This window comes from Mizuhopecten yessoensis, unplaced genomic scaffold, assembly GCF_002113885.1.
Source record: "Mizuhopecten yessoensis strain PY_sf001 unplaced genomic scaffold, ASM211388v2 scaffold8393, whole genome shotgun sequence".
Lineage (NCBI taxonomy): Eukaryota > Metazoa > Mollusca > Bivalvia > Pectinida > Pectinidae > Mizuhopecten > Mizuhopecten yessoensis.
Genome location: NW_018407525.1, coordinates 547,908 through 566,379, shown reverse-complemented (window position 1 = coordinate 566,379; position 18,472 = coordinate 547,908). Strand labels below are relative to the sequence as shown.

The following is an 18,472-nucleotide window of genomic DNA, read 5'->3' as shown; positions in this document are numbered from 1 at the left end:
TAACTCTACTACTACGGCCGGACTCGTGTAGTCCTTGTGGAATCCGTCTGCTGGGTAACACAGAACTTTGCCTACTGATAAATCCACTACTACGGCTGGACTCGTGTAGTCCTTGTGGAATCCGTCTGCTGGGTAACACAGAACTTCGCTGAGCTCTTTTCATGGACGTTGGATCACCCACTCACCATATTTTTCAATGTTTAATACAGTTATTATACATCATGTATTATATTGCACATAACAAAGAAAATATTGCACTGCGTGGAATGTTTCAATCATAATATACATTTAAACGTAAGAATTAATTCAATATAAAATGGTAAATATTAACAAACATTCACATTTTACTTGTTATGCTAAAGATGTCTTGCATTAACAGTACATAATAATAGATGGTAGCAGTCTTCTTTCTCCTTTGATTATCTGGGGAATCTTTCCTGCCATTTTTACTGGAATGGTGTCTCACAATGTCTACCAGTGTATTCTGCAAAAATATAAATAACATTGATATCTGTTATAAGGTAATCAACTTGTAAAATTCTCCTTCAATACATGTAATTAATATAAAATATGTTATGTATACACATACAATCTGTTGTGTATACAATCTGTCGTTTATTCAATCTTCAGTGTATACTGCCTGTCGTTTATACAATCTACAATCTCTATACAACATGTTGTTTATACAATCTCTATACAACCTGTCGTTTATATAATCTCTTGTTTAAACAATCTTGTTTATATAATCTGTTGTTGATACAATCACTATACAACCTGCTTTTTATACAATTTCTAGTGTATATATACAACCAGATGTTTGCCAATACATATGAATCCAGTTGCATAATGGTTTTACGTAAAACGTATAGATTCTTCAGTTAAATTTTAAAATTTAGATTTTTCAAATATGCAGGAATGTGAGTAGTTACACTAATAGAGAAAAATGTAAGATACATTTAAGACTGACCCCCGTCTCCAGAATACTGTATTATTCAGTAAAATTATACAAACAATTCTCATCACTCGGATGTATGTTTCTCAAAGTAAGGGGGATAAGCAAGTATTAAAATTTAGCACGAAAATTCTTCAAAACTGGAAGCAAGTCAAAATTTGTTTAAGAGATGATATATTTACAAAACATTTTGAGTCAGACTATTTCCATAGGAGTTTGTCGATAGGTGCAAAGTCAACAAACATGTATAAATAGCATTCATTCTATACCTACCTTGTGTGCATGTGCAGGTGTAGGAAGATATGGCCGAGACATTGAATATACAAATACCAGCATTCTGACAGCGAGCAATTGTACCAGAACATGCATGATAGGCCAACTCACAGTGCTGACCTTTGAACCCAGGTGGACACATGCATCGATAGTCATCTTTTACAACCTGACAGTGGCCCCCATTCTGACAGACTGACTGACCGAGGTGTGCTGGTGAGGAAGTAATGATAAACACAGAACATGCATTAACCGAGCCTCCGTAAGTAACCTCTTTTACCCTATGGACACATGTTTTGGTGCTAATTTTCAAAATGGTAATGATCTTGGGGAAATATCCAATAGTTAAGAAGCTGAAGTTTCCTGACTAACAAGGCTCTGGTGTGTAACATGCAAACACTGAGTGGTACATGTAAGTGACACATTCAATACCTAATTTTATGAAAGTAATGTTTTTTTCTTTTTAATATCTGAAATGTGTTTGTTAATTATTCAGAATTGGGTCTATTCTAGAGAAAAAAAAGAACAGAAAACTACCAAACCCCAGAATTCCAAAATCATATGATTTCTACCTATGGTTGGGATTCCTTTTATTACTAATTACTTCTGTACAAAAATACTGAATCAATTCTATGGTGGTAACCTTATACAAAACTGAGGGTTAGGTACCAGAAGATGTTTACTGAAATAGCCCCATTGCTATTTTCACATGTATTCTAAAGAAGAATCCTATTTCGTTTTATCATGTTTTGTTTTTGTTTTTTTTGTTTTTGAGTTTTCGTTTTGTTTGCTTTCTTTGCACTGTTTCAAAAACTATTAACAATTCAAGTCATGGGAGGCTATTTTTCTATTATCATCATTATTTTGTCTTTATCTACCTGGTTTGTGTAAAATTGTGTCTTTATAATTATCTACCTGGTATGTATATCATTTTGTCTTTATCTACCTGGTTTGTGTATCATTGTGTCTTTATCTACCTGGTATGTATATTATTTTGTCTTTATCTACCTGATATGTATATTATTTTGTCTATCTACCTGGTTTGTGTATTCTTTTGTCTTTATCTACCTGATATGTGTATTATTTTGTCTATCTACCTGGTTTGTGTATTCTTTTGTCTTTATCTGCCTGATATGTGTATTATTTTGTCTATCTACCTGGTTTGTGTATTATTGTGTCTTTACCTGGTTTGTGTATTATTTTGTCTATCTACCTGGTTTGTGTATTTTTTTGTCTTTACATCTACCTTGTATGTGTATTATTTTGAATTTATCTACCTGATATGTACATTATTTTGTCTTCATCTACATAATATGTACATTTGTATATTGTTTTGCCTTTATCATGTTTAGAATTTTGTCTTTATTTACCAGGTATGTACATTATTTTGTCTTTATCTACCAGGTACATATATTATTTGGTCTTGATCTACCGGATATGTATATTAATTTGTCTTGATCTACCTGGTATGCGTATTATTATGTCTTTATTTACCTGGTTTGTATATTAATTTGTCTTGATCTACCTGGTATGCATATTATTTTGTCTTTACCTACCTGTAGGTATATCAATTTGTCTTGATCTACCAAGTATGCATATTATTTTGTCTTTATTTACCTGGTATGTATATTATTTTGTCTTTATCTACCTGATATGTATATTATTTTGTCTTTATTTACCTGGTTTGTGTATTATTTTGTCTTTATCTATGTGGTTTGTGTATTATCTTGTCTTTACATCTACCAGCTGGTATGTGTATTATTTTGTCTTTATCTACCTGGTTTGTGTATTATTTTGTCTTTATCTACCTGGTTTGTGTATCATTGTGTCTTTATCTACCTGGTATATATATTATTTTGTCTTTATCTACCTGATATGTATATTATTTTGTCTTTATCTACAAGCTGGTTTGTGTATTATTTTGTCTTTATCTACCTGTTTTGTGTATTATTTTGTCATTATCTTCATGGTATGTATCATTTAATTTCATCAGGTATGTTGGACAGAATAGCTAGATGTCTAAAGATATTGAAATGGATGAAGATCATATTTAAACATTAAATGTATACACACACAGAGCTAAACAGTTATACTTTAACAACATATTGTCTACCAATACTAACAATAAAAACAAAAGTTAGTCATCATCGTGTGAATTGTTGACACCCAGTTCAGGATAGGTTTTAACAATGTATGTNCCCCCCCCCCCCCCCCCCCCTACCAAAAAACAAAAACAAAACAAAAAAATCCACAAAATCTAGATCCAGGATGTAAATTTTAGAATTTATGTAACTACATTACTTCCCAGGTTAAATTGTCTGAAATTCTCTTGATTAAAAGGTGTTTTAATGCACTAGTGAACGACTTAACATTAAACGATTTAGTTTCTCAGGTTTTGTATCTGTTAATAACTTGCATTGGCACTCTGAATAAAATGGAAAAAGAATTTTGAAAATTGACGAAGAAAAATGTTGTTGACAATCTCAAAATTGGGAAACAAAAACAATTAGGGAATAGATCAGTATCTTCATATAGATTGTTTATCTTGTTTACAGGACTGCTGTTATGACTCTAACAATAAATGTGCAAATCAAGTGACAGTCAGTTCAGACACACTATACACCCTGTAGATGTACTTACGCCCACAAGGATCCAGACTCTGACATTTGTTCCCCACAAACCCTGGTGGACAGGAACACTGGAATGCCCCCGTAGCATCCTCTGAACAGGTGCCCCGTTTACAAGGGTCCGACTCGCATCCCTCTATGCTTTTCACACAAAACTCTCCCTGTTAATTATTCAAATTGTTGACAAAATTACCATTGCCCAATATTTCAAAGAGTATTGAGATTTAAAGATTAAAACTTTCAAAAGGAAACAGAAATATTATATACATATATATATGTGAATTTGTTTTTATTTTTACTCAAGATATTTCCAACATGAAATACATAAGATCTAAATTTTAACTGTTTAACAATATGTACGTACAAATGTTACTTTTGATATTCAAAGTGATACATAATTCATACATACTGAATATCCTGGTTGACAATCACAAATGACTTTGCTTTTGTCCTCCCAACAGTCACCGTGCTGATTACACATATCTGCCGCACAGTTGTCTAATTAGAAAAAAAAGAAGTAAAAGAATATATAATTATCCTTTTTGTAAATCTGAGTAATAAAAACAGAATTATGAATATCCACAGTAGCTCTGATGATCAGGCAAGTCATGTGACACCAACAGATAGTAATAACTAACAGAAGATATACCATTGACCTAATACACAAATTCAGTGTTACTGTAGCGTTTTCTTTTTCATGAAAAAATGACATTTACAAAGAACAAAATCAAAACTGCAGTATATAATATTACATAATAACAAGTTACTGAGAACAATGATTAAGAAATAGTAGACAGATACTTCAGATCCCCTAAGATTGAAGGAGTTATCCCTCATTCTAATTTATCTCCTCATGATTAAAACAAACAGGTCGTTTAATGTTCATCACATCTTTACATTAAAAATAAATTATGATATTGGTGTAAACCTGATTCATTTTACATTCTTTTAAATATATTATTTCACCCATCTCAATCTACTGTTTTCACAATGGCATTACTGTAAATTGATCACGTTAGGCAAGTTTACTACATACACATGTACACTTACCATTAATTTGACAGAACCAGCCAGTCACTCCAGTTGGACAGGTACAGAACATGCCGTACTCATCCATGGAACATTGTCCACCACTTTGACATGGATTTGGGTCACAGGAGCTCACCAGTGTCTCGCAGTACACCCCTGGACACGAAAACAGAAACAGCGGTTATGTTAAAAATACATATAGAAGAAGTTATTGAACATATATGGAAGGTGACAATTTATTCCAGATTGTATATTATGTGGGCAGTCCTTAATTTTTGCCTATCAGACAGGAACTTCAAAAATTTAAACCATGCTAAAATATTCTATTTAGCCCTCACAGGTCTGGACGGCAGGCACATTCTGTACGAAGACAGTGATTGTCAAACCAAATTACTAAAACTATATGTGACTGATGCATTTCTGTGCTAGTCTGCAAAATTTGCTAGCAAAACAATCTTACACCCGGCCCATGTGTGATGTAAGATGGAGAATACCCAATAGCTGGGGTGGGTTAGGATCTGGAGGAACCCCAGAGAAACTTAACTCCGGCAGTCATACTTTAACTCAGCTATCATACATGTACTTCACCCAGTCTATCTATTACTCAGTTCATATTGAATCAGTGTCTTGGTCAGCATACCAGAGAAGGATGGTGGACAGCTACATACAATCCCGGTGGACGAGATACTACACACGCCATGGTTGTGACATGGTTGGCTCTGGCAGTCATTTACACCAAGCTCGCATCGCACTCCTACAAATGTAATAAGGACAGGTATATAGTATTACATCATCCCTCGGTACTAAATTATTTACAGGAGCTAAGATGTATCAGAAGCACTGATTTTAAAATCAAAATAGTGGTGAAGAGAATAGGGTTGAGTTCTTTTCAATTTATAATCAGGAATATAGTCAACTTATGTCAATCACTAGAATACTAAAACAACTGTAACAAATAATGTTATTAAGACAACATTTTGGAGAAACCTGTTACTTCGAGTCTTATAAATTACTAGAACATTGTAATTGTCTAAATCATGTAATGCAGGGAGCAAATTCTTTGTGTTTTGATTTTGTTTTTGATTTTTTCTTTGTTTATTCCTATTATTTCTATCATGAATATTCTAAACACTTTCATTAATTACAATAGTTTTCTGACAAGGGTTGACTAGAATATCTAGTTAGTCTATCAGTGTATACCTGAAAATCCTGGCGGACAAATACATTGAAAGGTTCCATTTGTGTCTTTACACTGAGCTTTGTTCTGACAGGGAGACTGATCACATGGGCTCATCTCCTGTTCGCAACGACTTCCTGCCAAAAAACTCCATATCATTATCACTTTCTGTAGGATGATATATAGATAATTAGAAAAATAACAAATGGAAATCTTTTGACAAAATCTAAGAAAAGCAGTACCATTTAGTGTTTTTGTTACCTACATTTTACAACAGCCTATTCGTTTATGAAATGGGAAAATATAGCATTATTTGTATTGAAATTGGGAATATGTTCCTCAGTTTCTGGCCATTTTGGGAAAATAAAACACTTTTTGGTTAGGAGAAACAGCCTGTATTCGGCAGTAAAACTGAGCGCAAAAAAATCAGTTAAAAAAAAAGGTTTGCAAAATAATACAATTTAGTTTTTACAATCAAAATAAAGTGACACTGTTGTTCAGGAAATTTAATCACTCACAAAAATTCTATGTTAGTTCAAAACCAACTGATAGTTAGGATCTTACCGCTGAAGTCTGCTGTACAGAGACATTTATAATTGTCGACCATGTCCACACAGCTACCTCCATTGTAACAGGGCTGGGAGTAGCATGGCTGGATACGTGTCTCACAGTTGGGCCCTGTGAAACCTGATGGGCAGTCACACGAGTGTGTTGTCATTCCAACAGCTGACTGGCAATATCCGCCGTTTTTACAAGGGTTAGTTTTACAAGGGTCTTTTATCTGGGTACAAGAGATGCCTGAAATCAAACAATTTAAAATAATTTTGTTTTCTACGCATTACTTAACCAACTTAGTTGGATCCCCTTTCCATCAAATCATGAATATAGCCACAGTGAAAACAAATTTGTAGGAACTGCCAAAATCAGCAAATATGTTTTGGATGTTTTGTAGCATTCCAATTTTGACTTATTGTTATAAAATCATTCTAATTTGATACTTGTCACTTATTAATTAGAAGGTGTTTTAATCAGTTTCTATCACTACTTACCTGTATAGCCTTGGTTACAGATGCAGACAAAGTGTCCATTCTGTGATATACAGCTGCCGTGAATACAAGTGTCTGGACTGCATGTTGTCTTGGCTTGGTCACATGACTGCCCAGTATACCCTGCATCACAGATGCATGTTCCTTCTCGACACTTCCCATGGACACAAGGGCTGCCCCCACAGGGCAAACGACTCTCACAGCTGTCCCCGGTAAAACCTTCTAAACACCAGCACTGGAAAGTGTTAGCTTTGTTCAGACAGGTGCCCCCATTTTGACAAGGGCTACTGCCACAATATACATAGTTCTCACAGTCCCGACCTACATAGTTTGATTGACAGCTACATGAATATAACCCCACCCCTAACTCCTCACATAAGCCTCCATGTTGACAGGGGTTTCTGATACAAGGGTAGATAGCTGTTTCACAGTGACGACCAGTGTAATCGACAGCACATGAACATTTATAAGAACCGTTATCATCAGTACAAAGACCAGAATTCTGACAGGGGTTCCTTCCACAAGGTGAGTAGGTTTCACATTGTAAACCTTCATAGGTAGGTGTACAATTACAGTGAAATGATGTCCCGGAATTGGTACATATTCCATCGTTAAAACATGGCTTAGTTGTACAAGGGACATAACTCTCGCATACATTTCCAGTATACCCAGGAAAGCAGCTACAGTTAAATGCTGATTTGTTAATAATAGAATTAACACAAGTCGCGCCATTTTTACAGGGCTGACTTAAACAGGGGAGCACTGTCTCACAATTTGGTCCTGTTACACTTTCAGGACAAATGCAGGAATATGTACTGTTTGGAAGATTCACACATGTGGCATTATTTTGACAAGGATGTTTGGAGCATTTTAAGAAAATTTCACAATTTTTGCCTTCAAATTCTGGCAGGCAGTTGCATACAAAAGAGTTGTTTGATGTGTCTATACATGTAGCATTATTTAGACAGGGCGAAGGTTGGCAAGGGAATTGGATTTCATTTTGACAATTTTTACCAGTAAATTCCTTAGGACAACTGCAAACATATACTGTTGTTGATCCATTTGAAATGCAAGTCCCACCATTGTCACAAGGAAAATCAGAGCAGGGAAGTCTAGATTCACACAATGTTCCTGTAAAACCCACTGTACAAGTACAATTGAAATCTAGGCCTGACACCTGTTTACAAATGCCATCATTTTGACATGGTTGACTTGTGCAGGGATGGTCAAACTCACAAAACTGACCAGTGGTATTAGAAGGACAATCGCACACTTCTTCACCTGCAATAACCACACAAGTCCCATTATTGCAAGGATTGGAATGACATGGGATGTTGAACTCGCAGTAAGTTCCCGTGTGACCAGGGTCACAGTCACAGGTGTAGGTTGTTCCTGTCCCCACACAGCTGGCTCCGTTAACACACGGCTGGCTAGCACAGGGCAGAGGTATATCACAATGCTGACCGGTAAAGGTCAGTGGACATGTACAATGGATGTCTCCATCTGACATAGAACATAGGCCGCCGTTCTGACATGGCTGACTGTAACAGGGGTTGGACACCTCACAGTGACGTCCTGCAAAGTAAAGGGTATGAATAATACATGAAAATACTTTCTGTTCAATGTCTATCTTTCACACTCGAAACCACATTCTTATTACCTGACCTAATACCAATTCTGTGATAAAGTTTTGATTAGAAACTAAATATTGAAGACTTTAAGATTTTGGTATATAAGTCTACCTCTAGGAGATTGAGTGAAACAATAATGTATCATAGTGAGATCTGACAGTTTGAAGGTTCTGGACCTTTGGAATACATGTATCAGATTGCTAAATATGATATGGAAATGCTGAAATGCTGTACTGGATAACATACACATAATGTACCAATTGTTTCGTTAGTGTATAACTATAGATATCGAGAGAAAAACTAGAGATTAGACAAACTCACCACTATAACCTCCAGTGGAATCACAGTAGCACTGGTACTCCCCAAGACCCAGACCTACAGGGCAAAACAGCTTGTTTCTATGGCAACACTGTCCTCCATTTTGACAGGGAGAAAGGTCACATGGGTTGACCTCAGACTCACAGGTAAGCCCAGTGAAATGGTCTGAACAAATGCAAGTGAAGCCATCTACTCCATCCACACAGGTACCTTCAAAATTGCAGAAAAGCCAAACAATGAAATATGATTAATACATATATGTATATACAGCGCTATAAACATGAGCAGAGAACTGCTATATTTAAAGAAAAGTTGTCTTTTTGTTCAAGTTATGAGGCAAGAACTACAGTTGTGTGCATGTAAATTACCTGTAGATTACGAATATGGCAATAATTTTAGACATACATTTCTGTAATTCACAGATTACATCAACTAGAGATGTGAAACCAACTGCCTAGTAAACAATAGAAATAAAAGAAGTAGTAATACTGCAGTGATTGGTATGTTTTCACATTGATTTATATATTAAAAACATTCCACCATCAGATCAGGAAGTCATCAAAATTTAGCTAAGGAGCGCATATTCCTCTCGCTCTGAATCAAGGGAGTTAATCATACAAAACATGTCATAGATTTAGTGAACATATGTAGAAGGGCAAGTTAGCAATTCCTGTATATACAAAGTTGTATTGTCGAAGTATACTTAGTCAAGTAATCTATTTATTTGAAATACATTAGTACATAAATTACCATCAGATTTTACCACAAGCTTTCATTTTTTTCTTTAAATTTAATACAGAGTACCGTAATATGTTTGCCACTGTTATAATATCTGCCTGTTTTGCCCTCCATAGTGAGGGCGAATTTATCATTACAGCAAACGTCACAGTTAACAACATAATGTACAAAGTTAATATTTCTATATACATGTAATTAAATGTGAAGGGTAAAATCCATACACAGGCGAAAGTGCGTTTTACCAGTGAAGGGCAAAAGTTTGACTGGGCGAAATTTCCTGGTATTCAATACTCAAGGAATATTTCAAACTTTTGACCATCTTCATTCCATAAATTGATTGTTGTTTATGTAATAATGTTTCCTTGCATATCAGTTATAGTGGTGCCACTTTCTTTTGATGTGTATCAAAATCAGTACCCCCGATCATGACATCAACTTGTCATCAGACTCTGATCAGAGGAGTCTGGAGTACATCTCATACTGCTATCAGACAACATGCAATGGTACTTAGGCTAATCATTGTTGGATTCTCACTATTTCTTCACTATTTCTTTTTACCGGAAATATTGATTTTTCTTATACTTTCTGGACACTTGTGAAATTTAGGAAAATATTGTATAATTGTTTTCCTTGGGACAAAATCCCTGTATTAAGTATTATAACAATGTATAATATTTGAGATTTTCCAAGTTGTTGTGATGATTTAAGAAAACAAGCTGTATTGATTTTGCATTGAATTGGGAATAGGTTTCAATATCCTTCTATACAATCTAGTCAGATTCCTGTATTGTAACTGATTGGTACAATGTTTTCCAGATTGAATCTGGAATCAATAACATCATTACACTTAGAAGTTTTTAATTACTTACCATGACCACTACATGGTGATGTGGTCAGCGAGCACTCATTGATATTGGTCTGGCACCGGTCACCTGTAAAACCTGTCAAACAGTGACACAAGTTGGCCTGACCAGTGGGAATACACACACCATGGTTCCTACAGGGGTCATCTGCAATTAAAGCCACAATAAGAACAGGAAGTTGAAAGCTGCTGATCATGACAGATCTACATAGTACAGCTGATGGACAAACCTGGTTAACTACACAATGGCTATGACCAGTGTCAGTCCTAGCCACAAGTTTCATCTAATGATGATAACCATTAAGTAAACATTCATGTTTTCTACTTATATCACGCTTTGATGCCGAAATGTATATTTGGTTTTCAAAAGGCAATATCAGATGAGAATTAACCACTAATCAACAAGTATTTGAGCTTTGACCTGTAATTGTGATATTATTGATTTGTATACAAATATTCATCAGAATATATATATTGTGTGTCTTAAAATAGCCGTCCTAATGATATTTTCTGGTCTGGAGAATACTGTTTACAAGTCCTATGACAATCAGTTTATGTTTAATATGATAAAATATAATCAATTACCCACATCATTTATGTATTATACAGTCTATAAGATCTAAATATTAATAAGTATTGAAATTCAGTCAAAGAAATTCAATCTCAAAATATTAAGACTGAGTATTTTCAGACCAATCTCTCTGTAAAGTGTAACAATAACACCTAAGTAACAGGAGGACTTACCTAGGCAGAGTTGTTCCCTTTCACACGCAGCACCAGCTCTACCCGGAGGACAGACACAATGGAAGTCATTCCTGTGGTCCTGACAGGTCCCTCCAAACAGACACGGCTCAGACTTACAGTTGTCTATGTCAGTCTGACAAGTCTCCCCTATTTATTGTAGACAAAGCGCATCAACATACTGAAGCAAGGTTAGCACATAAAGTATTGACAGAACCATCACGAACTTGCACATTACTCATTCAATTCATAATTCCTTTGTACTCTTTCTCTTGAAAATAGTCTCTCTATCATAGGTCTGTAATAAATTTAATAACAACTATACATGTATCATTACAACAATATTAACAATGGACTGAAAGATCACATAATGTTCCTCACTTTTTTTCCCTACAATGCTAACTTTGTGATTTAAGGATTTCTGTTTAACATAAAAACCATGTTTTATGTCAAAAGAAATCCATAAATCAGTTTTGCTTTGATGAATAGGAACACAAAAGGGTGTAAACTCAAAGCGAGAGAGATATACATCAAAACTTATATATATTTTTTAAATTTTAAATTTCAACTTTATTAAAAAAAATCCCACATGAATGTTTTACGCTTTTTTTATGTTTTTATCTACTTTCTTCTAGTCAGATGAACTTCAGTTTCTTACATAGGGATCAACTTAAAGTTTCTCATATAAACACAAAAATAAACCCCACTGTAAATTTAGTAGTACTGATGGATAACCTATCCACGTACCTGTGTACCCTACTGGACACTGACAGCTGTATGCCCCCGGTCCATCATTACAGGTTCCACCATGTTGACAGGGAAAACTAACACACTCGTCCAGCTCCTGTTCACACTGCCTTCCCACAAACCCATCAGCACATTTACACATGTACCCCGCCGCAGTCACCTTAAACAAGCAAAGCACTCTCTATAATCTAATATTCAGTATTTTACAGCAAGCCAGACACTTTATGCAAGAGTTTGACATCTACAGAATGAAATTTCTATTACAAAATCAAGAAATGTTGTATTTCAAAATCGTTATTTCACATGAGATTCCACTAGAACTCTTCATTATTATTATTGTATTTGAGGAACTCTGACAATACGTATACATATACATGTACAACCATGTACAGATATTATAATTTCAACAGATTTTTTTGATTTTTTTCACTGTACTGTAACAGAGGTTATTTTTTCGATGCCTCCACCGGGAGTCTAACTGGGGACCTCTGGTTTACAAGTCTTATAACGCTCTACCAAACGAGCTAGAGAGAAATTCTCCCAAGCCAAATTGGTAAGAAGCAGTTAGTATTTTACTAGGGTGACAATAGTTATATCTTTTCTGAAGTCAATCAGTTTTAGCTACATGTGTATGATATTGACTTACCTGGCATGTGGCCCCGTTCAGACAGGGATGTGTTACACATGCGTGGAAAAGAATGTCACATTGACTGCCTCCATATCCTATCGAAATTGAAAAGAAAAATTGATTAATATTAAAAAGATTGTTTTCTCAATGGATTATTTTTTAATAAGAGTTTACAGTTGTCACATTATATATAACCAGGGCCTGTATTCATGAAACCATTCTCATGCTCAAACTCAGATTTTGTGCTCAAGCCATAAATTGGTTGATCCTGTGATAATTGTTGCGCTGCGTATATCGTGCTGTTCGCGTAACCATGTGCTGTGTACGATCACTGTGCCGTCTACCTATGTTGTTTTTGTACACGTGAGTCTGTTGTCACATGTCTTTCCTTGTTGCGTCCATATAAGGTAATTGTTCTAAATATAGGTGTTACCTCGTTTTGGTCAGTGGTCAGTTCAGGTGTCTTTGTTACATATTTTGGCGCAGTTTTTAGAATTCATTCATAGATGGACCTAAAGGATGGATGTAGTTTATATCCAGGAGTTTCAAGCCCTTCTCCAGATCTGAGATAATAGAGTTTTCGATAGAGAACAGACTCATACAGAAACAGGTCATTCTGTGTAAACCCCCGACCCACAGTTGGGGTAGGTATTTTAATATTGTATATGATAATGTAAACACGTGTCAATTGATAAGAATAATTGTATTCAATATATGTATAAGTAATTTGTGTAAGTACTGTAATTTCTACTATTGATTATGATGAAGTCAGTCTTTGTAAAGTTAAAGTATTATTCCTATTTTGAATAACCTACTGTGTGTGAACGTACCAAATATGTATGCACTGAATGCACATCATGTTAGGAGTTTTATGTAAGCGCTGTGTTTCATATATATGTAATCAATTGTATTGTGTCCTTGTAGGGTTTTTATTATGTTCCACATATTGTGGAAATAAACATGTGAACCAAGAGAAATCTGCGTCGACCTTAACTTTCATTCAACTTTACAAAACTAAAATACTTCACATTTTGACAGTAATTTGGAAGAAATCTGGAGAGGCTTGAAGCAGAACATTGTTTTTGAAGTTTTACACCTGACTTTTTACCGTGTTATTTGATTGAAGTGAGCTACAATTAAATTGGTTTGAGCACATGTACAGTCTCCATTTTTGAGCATGAGAACGGTTTCATGAATACGGCTCCAGTTGATTAATCATCCCTTGAAGTATTGAGGATGTTGATTAGTATGCTCATACCATTTAATGCAAAAAGACAATGACAAATTGATTGAAATTTCAAGAAAATCTGTAATACTATAAATAACATTTTAGGGGACTCTTCTGTTAGATAAGATAGATAAGATTTAATATTTTAAATTTCTGATCTGACCACGTTAACAATAGTACCACAGGAACGTAGCAAAATACGCCCCATACCAAACTGAAGAACTTGAAATCCTTCAGACACATTTTTATATTAATATTGTAATGAAAAAAGACATAACAACATTCTACTGTATTATTCTGTAGAAATTAATTACTTCTGAGATGCGGTGATAGGAGAAAACATTGTTGTTTTACAATATGTATTTACTTACTTAAGCAGAAGGAATATCTATATGTCAGATATATTTAATACATTAGCTGTTGTGGTATTAGGCCTTCATATGAAGTCTGAAGTTAATATGTTGATAATTACCCAAGATACTGAGCAGAAACTGTCTCAGTAATGAAATAAAGGGCCCTAACTCTGTAAATTACAGCAGGATAATTGAGGTTATTCAATTCCTTATGCGTTATATGAAAAGTGTGTTTTAAAAAAAATGCCGGGAATGATAATGGGCACCAGTAAGTTTTCCTGGTTAATTACCTGATAAGCATGTACAGTAAAACTTGTTCCCACGTAAAGGTGTACACAGGCCATGCTCACAGGGGTTAGGACTACATACTGCTTCTTCTACTGGGGGCAGGGCTGGTCCAAAATACAACAGGATGAGTGTACCACACAATACAATATCTATTAACATTCTATATTTACATAATAATAGACCAATACAAGAACAACATCTAAACATATTAGAGTAATAACACATATATATATTTATTGGGTTTTTATTAAGAATTTATAATTTATAATGAGCATTTATTTTCTTAATCATCCCAAAACTATATGTATAAATACAATTAACAAACACATCTCAAACATATCTGAATTGAGGCATTGTATTAAATTACAATGAAGTTTTTAAGTACATGTATTTGGATAGAAAAATTCAATTTACAATATGATGGAATATATAACATACCTTCACCTAACCAACTCATTTTACTATATAATGCAGTAAAAGATTAATCAATTGAAAAGTACCAACAGGAAAGCAAACAAAGTACCCTATATGCACACCATGAAATTATTGGAAGACTTACATGTCGAGTAAGATGTCTTCAGTACTGTTAAAATATACAGGATTGCTTTAGCCAGCCAACAGCTGGACTTCATCTTGTTTACCTCCTACATCTGTACAACTTGAAATCTGAAATATAAACCATCACCTGTTAAAAATTCATGGAATGTGCCGATACACTTTAACAAGAGGCCCAAGGGCCTTAGCGGTCACCTGAGTTATATCATAGATACTGGTAGCTTTATTTTATTGTTTAGATGTGATGTGGAAATCAGCATGTAAACTAAGTGAAATACAATACTTGTCATGTCATCAATGGATAAGAATTTGAAAATATTGGTAAATGTTCCCTTTGGGGCCCCGCCCTAGCCCCTGGGGATGGGGCAGGAATCCTAATTTTACAAAGTAAAACTCTCATTTACCCAAGATGATTCTGACTAAGTTTGAGCAATTTTCTGCTGAAAATGGATAAAATATATACCGAAAAGTGTTATTTCCCTATATAAACTATATTAAACGTTAACCCCTCCCCAAGGGAGAACGGATAGCTCGGGGTCCTGATATTTTCAATTTAAATAAAGCCCCTGATGATCTTTCTTTCCACGTAAAGAAAATCACTGTAGTACCTCTGAGTCTGGAGAAGAAGATTTTTGAAATATTGATTAATTTTCCCTTTGGGGCCCCGCCCTGGCCCCAGGGGTCGGGGTAGGAATCTCAATTTTACAATTTGAAACCATCTACCTCCAAGGATAATTCTCACCAAGTAAAAATAATTTCCTACAGAAAGTTGTCAAAATATACCCAAAAGTGTTATTTCCCTATATAAACTATAGTAAACTTTACCCCCTCCCCAAGGGAGAACGGATAGCTCGGGGGTCCTGAAATTTACAATTTAAGTAAAGCCCCTGATGATCTTTCTTTCCACGTAGAGAAAATCACTGTAGTACCTCTGAGTCTGGAGAAGAAGATTTTTGAAATATTGAATAATTTTCCCTTTGGGGCCCCGCCCTGGCCCCAGGGGTTGGGGTAGGAATCCCAATTTTACAATTTTGAAGCCTCATCTACCAAGGATGATTCTGACCAAGTTTGAAAAAAATCCATCCACTGGTTCTTGAGAAGAAGTTGAAAATGTAAAAGTTTACGCACGACGCACGACGGACGACGGACGACGACGGACGAAAAGCGATTGGAATAGGTCACTTGAGCAAAGCTCAGGTGACCTAAAAATACATAAAAAAATTCAAGTCATCAGAACTATGCAAGAAGACAACATCACTGCTTAGATATTTATTTACAACATATCATCTGGAAACACACAACTGCATAATCATTGTTTGGTAACCAGTACATGTATATATTACAATTTTCATCATGACTTTTACTAACCACACAACATGAATTGATGATGTTGATCGAACCTACTGGCAGTCTGAAACATGTAAACCTTGGACTAAAGTAGCTGATACACCCTTTTTGAGGTTGTTGTAACACTTTCTTATAGTGGTTTTATTATTCTTATGGCTGAGCTAGTTCATTCAATTTAGGAATCCATTGAACAGAGTATGCTGAACTTCACAAAACCTACTATTACAAGCAAGCAGACAGGCCTCATGCTTCCCTGTGTTAAAAAATTTGTACAAAGATTTGATAATTTGAACTCAATTAAGCTATCTGACTACTTTACATGTACCCTTGCCCAAGTAATACTAAAGTACTTACAAGCTACACTCTTTGCTTGACAAAGGAAACAGATGTTTTCAAAAGCTCACAAAACAAGTTTTCAACTCCTGTTTGTGTTCAAAACAAACTTAAGACTTTATTAATCATACCTTACTGATGAATCTTATTCTGAATAATACTTCACCTAGTTTTCTTTCTCTGGGATGACTAGCAGGGTTTAAAACGATCAAAATGAGCTGAGAGTTTTGGAGAAAAGTATTAATTTTACCCCTTCATTTATAAATTCTGTGCATAGAATATATTGTGTACTCATACTTGCTGTCATAAAATTCAATTTATATTTATTATAGAAGTTTAATTAGGAAATGAAAGTTAAACTGCTATAAAACAATCTTGTATAATCTATGAAGTATTCCAAACTGTGTTTCAATTCTAGGGTGTCCTGGATGGTTGATGACAGAACTTTGTTCTGCAACTTCTGCCTAAAAAACGGTTTGCCCACTGGACTTTTCGCTGAATTAAGGAAAATATGATGGTACCTTGAAGATAACAACTTATATTATGATTATGGACAAGGAACGTTAAGGACTTATCATGATCAGATGTATGGTACAGCAGAATGTACAGAGATAATTACCAGAGTGCAGCAAAGTTTTAGAATAAGGACAAACAAACAAATTTCAGAGGAAAACAGGTTATAGGATACATATAAGGATCAACTACATGTAGAAGCCACTGGTCAACATATTTTCTACATACCAGTGTAACAGGAGAAAGAGAAAATGTAACGCCCAGAGCAGGGTTTGAACTTGGGACTATCTGAACTCTAGACGGATGTTCTACCAATTGAGCTACATGGTTGCCAATGATGGACCCAGTCTGCGATCCAGTTCCTCTACATTCCTCCCTCATTTTTCTAAGTCTCGCCCCCAAAGACACAACTACTTACAACCAACGTTCGAGAATCCCCTTGCTAAGCATACTCTAGATCTCCATGTTTGAAGTAAGAGTTGGCAAGCTCGCCAATTTTGTAACAGGAGAAAGAGAAAATTTAACGACTAGACCGGGGTCAAACCCCGGACCCTCGTAATTCTAGACGGACGCTCTACCAATTGAACTACCTGGTCGCAGATCTAGATAATCGATTCAGTCCAGTTCCGCTTCACCAGTAAAAATTATACAGACCGTATCTTGGCAACTTCTAAAATTTTCTAAGTATAACTGTTAGTATATTGTGAGGGTTAATTTATCTTTTATGCCAAGTCTAACATTTGTATTGAGCGAAACAAGATGGTAATGAACTCACTGTCACTGGAGTAGCACGCACTAATATTGACACTTAAAAAATCAACAAAAATGGAATTTTTGGAAACATATAACTTGCTACGCATTCTTACATTGTTATTCAACTTATTGTATGATTTGAAACAATCCATGCCATATCTACGCAGCATCATTTCCCTTGCGACCATATTATGAAACCCTCTTACCTACAATATGTCTTGTTGATGGTTTAATGTAGACAATGACCATTAGTCACAATACTATCTTAGTTTACTTTTTTTTCTTTTTCACAAAGTCTGCTGCCAGCTGGCCGATCGAAGTCAAACAAATGCTTAA

General features: G+C 35.1%; 1 protein-coding gene across 2 annotated transcripts; it reads right to left on the bottom strand.

Moving 5' to 3' along the window:
• Nucleotides 1-343: 343 nt before the first annotated feature.
• Nucleotides 344-18,463, bottom strand: LOC110455882 (neurogenic locus notch homolog protein 2-like). 2 transcript variants are annotated; one of them, XM_021506296.1, is made up of 17 exons: nt 18,343-18,462; nt 15,195-15,301; nt 14,638-14,739; nt 12,785-12,861; nt 12,139-12,298; nt 11,395-11,541; nt 10,658-10,798; nt 9,054-9,260; nt 7,105-8,676; nt 6,620-6,853; nt 6,079-6,192; nt 5,519-5,632; nt 4,900-5,034; nt 4,259-4,347; nt 3,863-4,010; nt 1,226-1,435; nt 344-484 (listed from the first exon to the last, which is right to left on the bottom strand). In XM_021506296.1, the coding sequence occupies exons 2-17, from the start codon at nt 15,265-15,267 to the stop codon at nt 447-449; spliced, it is 3,561 nt and encodes a 1,186-aa protein (XP_021361971.1). In that variant the 5' UTR covers nt 15,268-15,301; nt 18,343-18,462; the 3' UTR covers nt 344-446. The 2 variants fall into 2 exon arrangements, with proteins under 2 accessions (XP_021361971.1, XP_021361972.1); XM_021506297.1 differs by lacking the exon at nt 1,226-1,435 and having other exon boundaries at nt 18,343-18,463.
• Between the last annotated feature and the right edge of the window lie 9 nt (nt 18,464-18,472).